This window comes from Gopherus evgoodei, chromosome 1, assembly GCF_007399415.2.
Source record: "Gopherus evgoodei ecotype Sinaloan lineage chromosome 1, rGopEvg1_v1.p, whole genome shotgun sequence".
Classification (NCBI taxonomy): domain Eukaryota; kingdom Metazoa; phylum Chordata; order Testudines; family Testudinidae; genus Gopherus; species Gopherus evgoodei.
The window spans coordinates 36,769,616-36,785,101 of NC_044322.1; the positions used below are offsets into that span (position 1 = coordinate 36,769,616).

The 15,486-nt window shown below is 38.1% G+C and overlaps 1 protein-coding gene across 2 annotated transcripts in view; it reads right to left on the reverse strand.

Moving 5' to 3' along the window:
• The window catches only part of XPO4 (exportin 4), a 144,759-nt gene that overhangs the window by 38,949 nt on the left and 90,324 nt on the right, over positions 1–15,486 (reverse strand). For both annotated transcript variants that reach the window (XM_030561803.1, XM_030561811.1), the window contains 4 exons: positions 12,035–12,147; positions 9,393–9,550; positions 8,946–9,120; positions 859–1,035 (listed from right to left, as the gene is read on the reverse strand). In XM_030561803.1, coding sequence (XP_030417663.1) covers positions 859–1,035; positions 8,946–9,120; positions 9,393–9,550; positions 12,035–12,147 — 623 coding nt within the window. The remainder of the gene's footprint in view (positions 1–858; positions 1,036–8,945; positions 9,121–9,392; positions 9,551–12,034; positions 12,148–15,486) is intronic.

Sequence of the window (15,486 nt, forward strand, 5' to 3'; positions counted from 1 at the left end):
CAGTCCTACTGTGTATCTGATAAGTTTACGCATATAAAACACACTTAAAAGGGGACAACTAATTAAGAATTTGGCGGTTAGGTACAGAGGGAATTAACAAGCACACTATCAGGTTTATAATTCCACTAAAGGGTTTTTGGTTTAATCATAATTCTGCCAAAAAGGTAGTAATTTGTTCTGTCACTAGACCCAAAGATGGAAGGATAGGAGGCAAGCAAATTTTTGAATTATGGGGCTATTTAATATATTTAATAGCATCAAGGTTTTAAAAGCATTCTCCAACACTGCTCTCCCCTTATTTTCTCTTTAAGATGAGAGAAAAAGGCTGATGAAGAACCCTCTCCTATGTCAAACTGACCACAGTGTAACTACTAATCACGTTTTTTCATCACTACTGCAAACCATGTAAAAACTTTTCTGTTACCTCCTTTAATAGTGTATATCTAAGAAATGTTTAATTACTGTATACCAGGGAATGGCAACCTTTGGCACGCAGCCTGACATGGGTTAAGCACCCCGGTGGGCCGGACCCGGACCCGTTTGTTTACCTGCTGTCTGCAGGTTTGGCCAATCGCAGTTCCCACTGGCCGTGGTTCGCCACTCCAGGCCTATGGGGATGGCAGGAAGCGCAGACAGCACATCCCTCGGCCCGCGCTGCTTCCTGCAGCCCCTATTGGCCTGGAGCGGCGAACTGTGGCCAGTGGGAGCCACAATCGACCGAACCTGTGGACGCGGCAGGTAAACAAACCGGGCCGGCCCACCAGGATGCTTACCCTGGCAGGCTGCGTGCCAAAGATTGCTGATCCCCGCTGTATACTCTAACAGAGTGCTTATTACCACCTCAGATTAAGAACTTACCAAATTCCTTGTACCATCAGGAGCAGCTAGGTGGCACTGAATATAAGAATTAAAAACCTGAACAGCATGTGGGGTAAAGAAGCCTTTGTGGAAATGTTTGTCATCTTGTACCAAGGTAAGCCAGGATTCCAGCAATTTATCATATGCCTCCATGTATACCATGTCATCTTTGTCAAGCTGTAAGAAAAAGATTATTACCAAACTAAAAAAGCGAAACAAACCAAAATTGCATTAGTAATCATAAATCTTTAACAGATATTCTACACATTTTTATAAACAATTAATATAAAGATCTGAGCTGAATTCAGTTACAACTACTATAAAAGATACACATAAGAATTCAAATGGATTTCCTGAAGTGATATCACATAACAAGGGCCAGCAAGTTTTCGTGCTGGCTAAACTTTTTAAAAAACTGGCACTCTCAAAAACAAAAATGAAGTTAAGAAGATTCTTCCCTGCACCTAAAAGTTTAACATCAAAATCCTCTTCCCAAATTACAACTTTAAAACATTTGTGATTTAGATCAAAATGTTCAAATCTGGGTGCCTAAAGACAGGCACATAAATAAGTAATCTGATTTTCAAAGACGCTGCACTCACAGCTCCTCTTGATACCAATATTATAATATATAAAATATAAAATATATTATAATCACACACATATACTTAAGGCTGCGTTTCAATCATGGAGGTCGTGGATTCCATGACTTTCTGCTACGTTTGTGACTTCCGAAGCTGCAATGGCTAGTGCATCTGACCCCAGGGCCAGCTGCTTGGGCAGTCCGTGGCCAGCCGCAATGGCCGCTGCTCAGACAGCCCTGGGCAACTGGCTCCAAGGACAATCTGAGAAGCAGTTGTCCCGGGGGCAGCCAGAGCGGCGACCCCGGATGCCGCTGGAGGAGTGGTTCCCAAGGGCCTTGGAGCAGGGGGTCCCCTAGAGTAGCGGAGCCCCATGAGCAGAGATTTAGTTAGCATAGATATTTATAGTAAAAAAATCATGGACAGGTCACAGGCTGTGAATTTTTGTTTATTGCCCGTGATCTGTCCATGACTTTTACTAAAAATATCCAGGACTAAATCTTAGCCTTATATATATTAAATCACTCTTTTTTTAAAAAAGAAAGAGATAGGGTGGTGAAAGAATCCTCTATTCTGGAGAGAAGCATTATCAGGATTTGAATCTTCACAGTACACAATTACAGGTAAACAATTTTTTTTTTAAATGATCATTCAAAACAGGTGATTAATCTTGGAGACTAAAAATGGCAGGGATAATTCCACATAACCACACACAAAACAGACAACTGAAAAGTGCAAGTAGTACAAACATATATTTGAGAGTAACATTTAAAATAGTTGAGCAGAGGTTACTGTTTACACAAAAGAACACAAAAGAATAAGATGCCACAGAATGGAAAAGTAAAAAAGGGTCTCCAAATGAAGTTACTACAGAGCAGGACAGGTGAGGAGCCCTTGTCCGAAAAGTTTCTTTAACACTATTTGACCAAATCATGAATATCCTGAGGCAGAATTTAAATAATTTTTAGTAAATATATCCAAATGTCACATAGCCTTCTTGCTATGTGACATTTGGATATATTTACTAAATATCCAGTTGGAAAAACATTGTAAGTATACTACTGCAAGACCTGCCTTTTAAAAAATGGTCCTTATCATGACCTTTTAACAGGTCTGCCATGGTATAATAATAATTTGGTACAGTAGAACATAATGAATTGATGTCTTCATAAAATAAAAAGTGAGTGACTATGTCCTTAAGTCTCCTCCAGATAAAAGCTTAATGACCTTTTAACAACAAGCTTCTAGTGAAAGTCCTCACTGTGATGGACATGTGGGAAAAGGGAAAAAAAAGTTGGGATGACAATTCAAGATGGAAAAAATTTAAGACACTTTTTCAGCACCATACTTTCTTCAAGGTGATCATATTTTAAAAATAAAACACCAGGACATTCATAGATGCAACCATAGAAAGGGGAGTAGGGGGAAGAAGGGGAGGAAGAAGAATTTTATTTAACATAAAAAAGACAAAATTGGAAGACAGACAGCATAGTAAACCAGGACTGGCCCAAGGCAAATTTCTATCCCCATGGCACACTTTATCCTTTTCTTTTAAAGTAATTTTTAAAGCCTGGTTACTTATTGCATCATTGTGCATTTACCTTTTCTATTATGTAAAAATTTACTATGTTTCCCTTGCATTAGTTCTTTTTACTTAGGCCTTGTCTACACTGCCACTTTACAGCGCTACAACTTTCTTGCTCTGGTGTGTGAAAAAACACCCCCTGAGCACTGCAAGTTTCAGTGCTGTAAAGTCGCTGCGCAGAGAGTGCACCAGCGTTGGTAGCCACGCTCCCAGCACTGGTAGCTACTCCCCTTGTGGGGGTGGGGTTTTTTTTGTTTTTTTAATAGCACTGGGAGAGCTCTTTCCCCCAGTGCTGGTGCCACGACTACACAGCCACGTTAAAGCACTGCTGATGCAGCACTTTAACATTGCTAGTGAAGACATATCCTTACCCTTCGCTCTTCTCCTCCTTCCCTCTAACATACAACTATCTTTTCCCAGTCTATATTTTCCATTCAATATCATTTTTCTACATTGCATAACTACTTTTCTCTCTCTCACCCTCTATCTTTTTCCCCCCAAAATATGTTAGATTTCTTCCAAGTTTCCAATTTCTCCCCAACTCTCCCTCTAGTGCTCTTCTCCTCTGAACACTTGTGGAGTTGACATTTTTGAATGTGTTGGTGTGACTACTGCCAACATCTGACTCAGTGACATGCATATCTCTTGGACTGGAGGATTTTTTTCTAGTAACTCAGTGTTCTGAATGAGTCATGAAACAAACGGGTATCACTAATATTCAGTTGAACAAAAAAAAGCATCTATACTAATTTGAATTTTCACTCCAAACACTGATCACACTGAACACTTGTTCTGCTGGACTGCTTGTTCGTGGTGAACACAGTGTAAATTTAACACTATACAGGAATAAGTCTTGAATTAAAACAAAAAACATCTGACTTGATTAAATGAAAAGCTAGAGCACTTTCAGGTGTTCTAAAAAGTTTCTGGATTATTATATAAATATTCTGGTAAAGCCACTTTACCAGTCTTCAAATACTTTATAATAAAGATTTATTGATCACTAGGACCTGAAGTTCACTTCAGCACATTGCATATGTCACTGCCAACAGGAAAGTGGTCTCTAAGAAACTTAAGCTCACAGGTATAGAGTTGTTTTTGTGAGGGCGCACTTGCAGTAGGTTTTTGCCTGGCTGTACTAGTTTTTATTTCTTTTCCTGCTAGCTAATTGGGCATTAGGAATGTCCTAAGTGATACCATCCATTTCCACACCTGTAGAGTTCTCTAATTGCAATCCTGCCTTTCTCAGATTGTTTCTATAGAACACACACATCTATGGACCAGTCAAGTACATGGCCACAAATGTTACAAGTTTGTAACATGCAGTGTCAACACAAACCCAAAAGGCATTAACTCAGAATTGGTAGAGCTGTTTCCCTACTGAAAATCTGAGATACATCACGTATCCATACATGCATGGTAAAATCCAGGGCATACAAAAGAGGTATAATTTTTCCTAGTGACATCATTATTAATGTTGCTTTTGACAGATAAACAAAAAACCAAACACCTATGTTTCCAAGATCCAGAGTGGGTTTGAACCCGGCTGTTATGAACATCAGCAAACCCCTGGAATAAACCCGCTTTGTTCTTTCAACTGGAAGCATACTATTCTAAGAGTAATTTAATTTCTTGCAATCTCTCTTCCTCGTGCTGTTGAATCTAAAAACATTTAAGAACAATACTTCGATATAATTTCTCTAAAGCAATTATGTATCCCATTAGACAATGCTGAGGATTCATGTGCTCTAGGTAACCACAAGCCTTTAGGGATAAGAGATCGTTAGTCACCCTCCAAAAAGACAGATCCTCTCAGGCAGATACTGCTACAGTTTGGCAATTTGCTGTAGGTTTTCACTGCATGTGATTTTACAGAGACATGGAGTGCCCCAACTCTGAGTATACTAATCACTTCTGATACCATATTTAAGATGCGTACGCTGGCTCTAAGACTGGTTCCTTTTTCTTAGTCCCTCAGGAACAGGAGGGTGGGTGGCTGAGGGTCAATGGATGGCTTTCCTCCCTTTCGCTTTAAAAACTAGGTCTTCATCTTTTCTCCAAAAGATCCATCATATGAAATACACCTCTACCTCGCTATAACGCGACCCGATATAACACGGATTCGCACATAGCGCGGTAGCAATGGGGCTTCAGCGGCGCTTTAAAGGGTCTGGGGCTCCGGCTACTGTGGGGAGCCCAGGGTCCTTTAAATCACCGTTGGAGCCCTGCCGCTGCTACCCTGGCACTGCAGCAGTGGGGTTCGGGCGGCACTTTAAAGGGTCCGAGGCTCCAGCTGCTGCAGGGAGCCCCGGGCCCTTTAAATCACCGTTGGAGCCCTGCCGCTGCTACCCCGGGGCTGCGGCAGTGGGGCTCACCGGTGATTTAAAAGGGCCCAGGGCTCCGGCTGCTGCAGGGAACACCGAGCCCTTTAAATCACCACTGGAGCCCTGCCACCGCTACCCCGATATAACGGTATTTCACCTATAGCGCGGTAGGAATTTTTGGCTCCCCACGACCGCATTATATCAGGGTAGAGGTGTATCCTCATGCTTCTGCTGAACCTCTGTATGAAAGCCTTATAAATGTAACCAAAGAGCATCAGTCCCATAAATAACTGCATTTAATGTCTTTGTCTGTTACAAATCTGTAAAATGCTGCAACTTAACCATAGATGAAGTTTGAAAATATACAGCATTTAAGATTTTCATGAAGAGATATGTAAGTGCTATCCCCATTTTACAGATTAGGAAATGGAACCTCAGAAAGGTTAAGTGACTTGCCTGGAGAGCACTGTGGTCTAGTGGAATAAGCATTTGTCTAACAATGGTCAAGACAAGGGTTCTAACGGACTGAGTTGCTCTCTGACCTTGGGCAAGTTAACATCTGAGCCTCAGTTGCCCAAACTGTAAAATGCAAAGAGACATATTTGCCTACTTCATTGTGATGTTGCACTCTATATGATTTTACGAAAATATGCTAATGTAACTGGAATATGCTTCATGCAGAAGGTCTCTTGTAAGGTATCATTACAAAGCTTATAATCTACTGTGATCATCCTATTTGTATAAATGTACCACTCTTGTATCTGAAACTAGAAACATGAACTATAACACTGAGGGCCTATTGCAATTATGCAACGTGTGGGCCATTGATGGTGGTTTGGAATCTTGATGACTCCCATTAACCAGGACAATTGATTGCAGATGGCTGTTTTACCTGTAAGTCTTCCTGTATACGTATGTGCTGGCAAATGGGTAATGAAGTCGTACAGTGACATGTGATCACGTCACCTGAACTAGAATCCATCTTTAACCTGGTTCTTTTCCATGGGGGGGGATCCAGAGGGACAAAGGATTTCCACCTTATTCGAAAGATATATAAGTGGGTGGAACAGAGAAAAAAGTCAGAGCCAACATGAGGAATCCCCTAGCTCCCACCTGAGCTGGAACAAGGGCTGTACCGGGGAAAGGACTGTGCCCAGACTAGGAAGGCATCCAGTCTGTGAAAAACGTATCAAAACATCTCTGAGGGTGAGATCTTATCTGTATTCAGTTTCTTACTGTATTAGACATAGACTTGTGTGTTTTGTTTTATTTTACTTGGTAATTCACTTTGTTGTGTCTGTTACTACTTGGAACCACTTAAATCCTACTTTCTGTATTTAATAAAATCACTTTTTACTTATTAATTAACCCAGAATATGTATTAATAGCAGGGGGATGGGGGAAACAGCTGTACATCTCTATCAGTGTTATAGAGGACGAACAATTTATGAGTTTACCCTGTATAAGCTTTATACGGGTAAAACGAATTTATGTGGATTTAGACCCCGTTGGGTGTTGGGCATCTGAGTGTTAAAGATACGAGCACTTCTGTAAGCTGCTTTCAGTTAAGTCTGCAGCTTTGGGGCAAATAATTCAGACCCTGGGTCTGTGTTGGAACAGACGGGCATGTCTCGCTCAGCAAGATAGGGTGCTGGGGTCCCAAGCTTGGCAGGGAAAGCAGGGGCAGAAGTAGTCTTGGCACATCAGATGGCAGCTTCTAAGGGGGTTTCTGTGATCAAACCCGTCACATTCATAACTGTTGTCCGTAGCTACCGGTGTGGTGCTCTGCTCTTGTTTGATGACAACGGTCGGCTGCGTGCGTGTTCCCTCTGTGTGCTGCCCCGGCTCTGCGCAGATAGCTGACACAGCAAACCCCGAGAGAACCCCCAAAGACCACAGACTCTAGTAAGGTACGAAGGAACCCAAGCCAGGTTTATTGTCAAACGAAGCACAGTAATAGTTTCCTATAGACTCTACAGGACGTACTACGAATGTGTCCCCTGGCAATGGACACAGCTCAATCAGTGGCGGGACTTTCCACTGCCCCCTAGGCTGGCCAAAGATGCACACTCCAGGACCTATTTTTATACAGTTACAGGACAGATTACTCATCCCTCCTGACATATTGAGGTACAGCCTCTTGGCTCATTAGGATGCTGTCTCCCCTTCAGTCATGTTGTTCCAGACATACAGATCTATCCATCATGCTGTCCTGTCTTTAAGATGCACCTGCCTGTTCCTTGTTATGTCTATGGAGTGTCCTGATGTCATCTTGGCACAAGTTCCTCTTCTCGCTACTTCTGTGAGTGAGGCCTGCCTCTGGCTCACAGCCCAGTTTTTGCTTAGCAGTGCCTGGAAGTACTTTGGTTCAGGCTTCAGATTAGGCCTCTGACACAAGAGTTTATGTTTCAGGGCCTCATCTTACTACAATAACTAATGTGGAAAAGTATTTTATAATGTAAGTGCTAATTGTAAAGGTCAGTCAACAGCAAAAGTTGGAGAACTCAGGCCCTTCCAGCAATGAGAAAACCTCCACATAATACATTTTAAAAGCTTTTCAATATAAGATCTTTCTGGAGTTTTTAGTTGGTAAAGCCCAAATAGATAGAAAGCCATCTTTTTATAAATATATAATCTAAGAGAAAAAATTATTAAACATTGCTAATAAACAAGGACAGTTTTATATTCCTAAGTTCTATTTTTACATCACTATGTAGCAAATTTACAGATATTAGTTCTCATTATCGTACACAGGAGCTGCACAGTTTATCTGCCTTACTGACCATGTGTCTTCTTCAAATAGCTCCTCTTGGGATTGTTTCATTTTTAATATTACTCTTCTGGGCAGAGAGATACCGGGATAGTAATTGCTCATGGTTGTAACATACAACTGCTTTGATATAACAACAACAAAACACTGAATTACCTGACCATCTAAATTTGTAAAAAAGTTATCTGAACTGAGTCAACAATCAAGGGATACTTAAAACAGCCACTAAGACACAGGATGGGGGCAGTAACAGAGAATATCATAGCCGATGCATTCACTTAAACAGAGGTTCAAGCTTCAGGTAAGTTTCAATTTGCCCATATGTGCACATAGCCATTCCAGGCTTTCAAATCTGTAAATTGTTAACCATTTATAAGCACTTCTCAGAAGTTCTAACTGAACACTTAAGCAATATTTAATGCCTATTATATTTGCTACTGAAACTGTCAATTTTAAATGAAGACGTTTAACAGGTATTTTAATCAAAATTTTCATTCAAGTTTAAATTTGTTAGACAACTATTTACAAGGTGCAAATTATTTCTATTGTTCTTCATTATTAATTTTACTGGTCTACACATATCTCTTCTACATCTGATTACAGTAATGTAAAAATAAACTAAAAGTTAACAGCAACTTTCTCTCAAACAAAACTAATGAATCTTAGAAAACATATATTACAGAATGGGGCTAAGGCATCCAAACATTATTAAGTCATTACAAATCTATTACGTTCTTATGTCTCTTGTTAATTTGATGTTCATCATAAATGGAATAAAAGAACTCAACTCTTTCAAGAATCAACTGCAGTTCAAGAACAGTACTCACCACTTCTTCCAATGCAGCACTTCTCCCAAAAGAACAGGTGAGGTGCGTGAGGCAGTTAACAAATGAAGAGAAAAGTTCATTTGGAATGGCAGTTAAAACATTGCGAGGAAACACAGTTATCAGGTTGCTGAAAACACTGGAGATTCCCATTGCTTCAGAGTCCTCTATTTCAATTCTATAGATAGAAACAGCAGGTTTGTTTTTTTTAGAAATTAGGAAAAAAGCTTAACATTGTTCATTTTATGGATGAATATTCTGCATTTAACAAACCAATATATACTTTATACTCTTTTCAGGAAATACCCTTTCAAAAAAACGTTATTCCATTTTAATAGTCCAACTCCAAACAGAAATTATGCAAAGAAATAAGCTATACTGGCTCTCTCCCTTCACTCCAAAGTAAAGATTAAAAGATGCCGTCTAAATTTAAAGGGCAAGTGTACGTACCCATTGATAGTATTCAGTAATCCTTCAATGAAATGTGCCAGATAATCAACTTGTGAACCTTCATCAGGAAAGACTGGTCCATGCAGAGAAGCTAGCTGTGCTAGGCACTGTAGAGAGTCTTGTGCCATATCTGTATCCTCTCTGATTTTTCGATGTACCTTTTACAAAGTGAAATAAATTAATAATACATGGAAAACACATGCATGTTCTTACAACAGTCATATGGCTCTCAATCCAAAAGAGCAGACACCAAAAAAATCTTACCCTAATTTCTAGTCAGTCTGAAATGACATGGCTCCTATAGCATCTCCCTAAACCAGAGTAAACATCAATTTTGCTCCTCAGTTTATTAGCATCATGAGCCATGACTTAACACACCGAAACTAACACTTAACTGGGTCCTACCTACATTTTAGAAATTGAACTGTTTAGTGCATGTTATGTCTTAAAGAGAGAAACAGATGCCAGCCAGTCAGACATACTGCTCCTTCTAAAAACAGCAATAATGACAGTCATCTCTATTATGCTAACTATGCCTAAGCTACAGTGACTTGCTAAAGTTAGTTGATAAGTTCAATCAAGATTATATAGATGTTTCTTTAGCAGAGGTAAACACTGAAGGCACACAAAACGTGCACCTCACCCTTGGCAGAATCTCTGAAACCACTAGTAATCTTTTCTCATTTCTGCAAATGGAGTGTTACATCACTACTTATGTGGTTACCAATTCTGGATTAAAATAAATCTAACATATCAATAGATTTAAAACATATTTTTACATACTTATTGCAATTAGGAAATATGGATTTCAAGGCTTTTATTAGGACAAGCATTTTATTTCTGCAGGACAAAGCAAATAGTATAATATAATGGTATAATAAATACTAGTATAGTCAGCCTCTCGAAAAAACCCAGTCTTGTTAAATTGATATATATAAAAGCAAAGTTAAATATGTATAACCGTTTCTCTATTTAGCACCTCAGATGTTACCCAAGTGCTACTTGTGCAACTAACATGAACCTCTAAATGATATAGAAAGACAAGTTACAACTATTTTAACTTCTGAAAGATCAAATCACATGAAAACACAATTTTGGAATTTAAAACAATTCTGCCCCACTCCACCCTATTAAAATAAATCTTACACGATGTAGAAATTAGGATTTTTCTCCTTTAAAATGGCAGTTTTACAAAAAACTTGGAAGTATTCAAATTTGTTAGTTCAAATAAGTGTGTAAATGATCACTCTTCATTTAATTTTTGTATTTGAACAAGAATTTGATATCTACAGAAGCAAAGGCTACATTACTTCAAAGGCAACATTAATGATATAAGACTTAAGCAGTGCTATTTAAAACAAAAGTAACAATGTGCTGTTTTGATCTTTGTGCATTCACAAATGATTTAACAAACTGATGTATTCTTTAGTTTCCATTAAATAAAATAAGTGTTTAGTATTCAGAAACATTCATCTTCTGTATGTGATGGATAAGGCAGTTACTCAAAATTTAACACTGAAGAACAAATCTGAAGTCAGACATTTAACTCAGGGACTTCTTAAAACAGTTAAACTGGAAAGGGTTAACGTGTAAACCCAAAAGTTATTTGCATTAGGAGGTTCACAGCTGACATTAGCAACTGTCTAAATCGTCTAGACAGCTGTTCACATTGTGTGTGGCTGTTAAGAGTTTTGCCAGGAAGTTTTTCACCTTTTCAAGAACTGCTGGAGCAAGATAAACTTTCAATCAAACAAATGAATCTCCTTTATAAAACACTGAATATAGATGTTCATTCAAACTCACATGTCAGACAAATCACTTTTGGTTCTAGAGATTTATATATGCTACATAGTGCCCACCCCAACAGAGTTTTGAGTATATTATTTCTCTACTTTGCAAACAGAACCCTCGCCTGAAGAATTTTGAGCTATAAGATCCCAAGAGATGTGATATTAAATAAGATTAGCATAGCAGTTTACATAAATAATCTGAATGCTGTGGCTGGGCTGACTGCAAATTAAGCAAATATTAACAAAAATTAGTGGTAGAAAATTACTTTTACCCAGGTTTAATACCAGTTTAAAAAAAAACAAACACCAAAAACCATGTGTTGCTCAGCTATTTTCCAGTCATCAGATCTACTGTTGACCTTTTTGGTTTATATCCAGCTTATAACGAATGGAGTTTTATGCTAAACTTGGATGGAGAAATGCAAAGATATTGCTAGTTTTCAACTGTTCCGTTGAGCAGTGTTCCAGCAGCAGTGAAAACCTATTGTTCAGCTGATACTTGTAGAGCGGCAACATCTTAGCTAAAAAGGTATCTGATAACACAGCTCAAGCATTATGCTCAGAATTTCATCTGGCAAATAGGTATGTCCAAGATATTAAATGAATACATGAATAATTTTTAAAAGAAAAATAATTTAAGATACTTTATGTGTAAAGTATGTCTTGATCACTTGATAGGAAAAAAAATCAACACACCATCACCACCTTAGAAACTTGCTAGGGTAAAAATTGATGTTAACAGAATAGTCTTACCTGGTACAACAGGAAGAATCCAACAATAATGTTTTAAAAGAGGAAGGAGTTGCTTCTCTGTGACCTGTATTATGAAAGTTGAAGAAGAATGAGACTTACTGTAAAGAAAAGCTCCATAACTCTGATGTCCAGGAGGGTTTCACGCCACAACTCTGTTGGCTTTAGCATCACATTTTGTGAGGATTCAAACATAGCTATATAATGTCTGCCCAGTTATCTGGTGTCAAGGTCAACAATAACATTCCTACTTGCCTTTAAAAAAAATCCTAGATACAACAGGATCCATTCAGAAAGAATGTAATGGAAACAATCTTTAAGCCTCTCCACATACACAGCATAATTCATGCATGAGGCCAAGGAATAAAAGGTATTAAGTATTGAAAAAAAGAATGCTCCAGGAATGTAAGATAACAGTTTGATCATAATTATGAGACATACCATAGTGATATGATCACTCTGATAACCAGGATATCTAATGTGACAGGGGGTGAAGGGAAAAAAGCAACCGCAATTAACAGGTGTTAAAATTTATGCAAAATAGGAAGTCATTTTCTAAAAAATTTTCCTGGCAGCTTTTATAAAGGCCTTATGACTGCTAAAGATAGCTCTTTGAAATATATATCCTATTTTTCTCAATAGCCAAATATGCTTCTCAGAATGAAAATATGTTCCCCCGGTATTACTCTAATTTTTTTATCATGATAGAAAGAATAAAAGCATAAGGCACCACAAGTCATTGTTCTATTAAGCATATGTTCTTAAAAGAGAAACCAAGGAACATATACACACTGAATCTATGAATTAATTGCAGAGAACCATCTAATTGCTCAACATTAAATTATAAGCATGGAACTCTGCAAATGGTCTAGTGCTGGATAACCAGAGATGCGAGAAAACACTTAACAAGCATGTAAATCCACTGTACTCTGTCAGTCTATGACTATACTAAAGTATATAAATATTTAGAGAGCCCTTGAGAATACACTATACATACTACATGTGATTAAAGGTATCATATATACTCCAGAGTTCTCAAAATATGTCAAGTTCTAGACATTACAGTTTATACACTAGAAGACATCAATAAGCTCTACCCATACTGGTCACATTATTCAAAAGAGTAAACAAGTGGGGATTTTAAGGAAAAAAAACAAAAAACCCCAAATATAAGTGGCATAAACAAAAGTGTGAGCATGAAGCAGGATGCAACATTTTTACTGCCACTTGTTTGGAGAGACATCATAGTATCACAGTATCAGAGGGGTAGCTGTGTTAGTCTGGATCTATAAAAGCAGCAGAGTCCTGTGGCACCTTATAGACTAACAGACGTATTGGAACATGAGCTTTCGTGAGTGAATACCCACTTCGTCGGATGCATGTATCAGTGACTCCAACCATATGGCAGCAACCAAAATAGAACCCCACCACCATCATACACAGTTGAACCCTCTTATAATGAAGTAATTTTTTCCATAGAGCAATTTAATTTTAAGTAGGAGGTTCACTATACCCAGAACTGCAATCAACACATAATGAACTGAAACAATTCAAGACTTTTATATTACTTCAATACAAAATGAATTTTATTGCCAAAATGTATATGTGAACAGTATGGACTCTGAGATACACAACAGATTTAAGAAATATAAGATAATGGAGTTTTTGGTCTCATTTATATTTGAGAATATAAATAGAAGTTTAAAATACCTATAAAGTGACTTGATGAAAGTATTTCAGTTTTTTGGATAAAAATAAAATATTGGTTATTACATATATAAAATAAGTTATTACAGGAAGTAACCATCCTTCACCAAAACTTTATAGTTACTCAGGTGCATTTCAAAGCACTCAGTAGTAGTCAAAACTGTACAGTAGTTAAATGATTTTCTCCACCCAGGGTAATCTGATGAAGAAAATAAGGCAAGATAAATTATTCTTTACTTGTAAAAGTGCTCGTCTCCTTAATTCTGTACGGAATGAATATGAAATATAGAAGTACCAGAAGAGGATTAGAGATTCAGTTTATTCATTAGTAGGTTTAATTTACAAATGGGACCAGTTACATATACACACCTAATTTGGAATGAAAAAAGGGCTGGTTTACTGTCACTATTTTAACAAGCCTCAGTATTTATTAGTTATATCCTGTTATTTTTAGAACTGAATCTCATACTAATGGCCTGATGACACATCTGACAATAGAAGATTTGTAGGTGAAATAACGTATATATGTTCACTAAACAATCCAAAATGAAACTGCAGCTACATCAGAGAACCTAGAGCCCATTTTCCAGAACATGTCATTGCACTGGTGCGAGTAAATGTATAAAACTGCTAGTGTAGATAGGGCTCAGGCATGCTTATCACAGTATCATAAAAACTTGCTTCAGTGACAGTACGGTGAAATTCCTGGTCTATGCTATGGTTTACACTGTCATTAGCATTAGTCCATCTTCAGCAGGGCTGAAAAATGGATACCAAATTTGATAGTGCACATGCAGCTTCTGATGCTACCCATGATAAATGCTGGCTTTGTAACATATTTTATCAAAAATGAATTTGAAGACTGTCAATGCTTTTAAAGCAATAGAAATATGACTAACTTGTGCAATACTTTTTCCAGGAGTTCAGACAGCAACATAGTTTAAAAATAAAAATGCTACTGCACCACCCTGTAATATCACAGGAAAACTAACTCAATGTTTTTTAAATTCATCTTTTTTTTTTCAGAGCAAATCCTTAAAACAGCTCACTGGTAATACCACACAAATGCACATTAAAAACAACCAATAGGAAATTCAACTTTGTACTGAGATGATAAAATGTAAAATACAGAGATTCTTACAGAAGTTGAAAGACTTTTAAAATCAAAAATAAGATTATTCAATGAACAGTCTCAAATTGTGCTGAGAAGTATAATAATGAAGAAATTTCATTCATGCCATGACATACAATAAGGCAAATGTATTTCCTGGTGTTTTCGCTGGAAGAGAACCAGGGCCGGCTTTATGAAGGGCGGGGCCCGATTTGAATACCCAGCAGCGGTCCGGGGCTTTGGCGGCAGGGGGAGGGGTCCACTCTGGGTCTTCCACAGCACCAAAGGACCCCCCGCCACTGAAATCCTGGACTGCCACCAAAATGCCACCGAAGCCCGGACCGCCGTCGGGTAAGTAAAAAAAAAAAAAAAAAAAAATGTAAAAAGGCGCCTAAGGCGTGAGGCTCAATTCCAGGGAATCGGGAGAATCAGCCTAAAGCAAGCCCTGAAGACAACAATCGCAGATCACACTGAAATATTGTTTTGGAAGGGTTCATTTAGCTTACATTGGTTCCTCTCATCCCAATTTATGTATGTACCCACCAATTTCATGATGGGCAGAGTTTTACAGCTTACAGAAATAAAACCATGTTTTCAAACACGGTCAATCACTGGGAAATTAAAATGATTTTCAAATTATATATGCTTTAAGTATGCTTACAATTATGCACATTTTTATTGACATACTATTAATGAATACCTGCGCAACATACAATAGGTGGCGTTAACCTCCAGA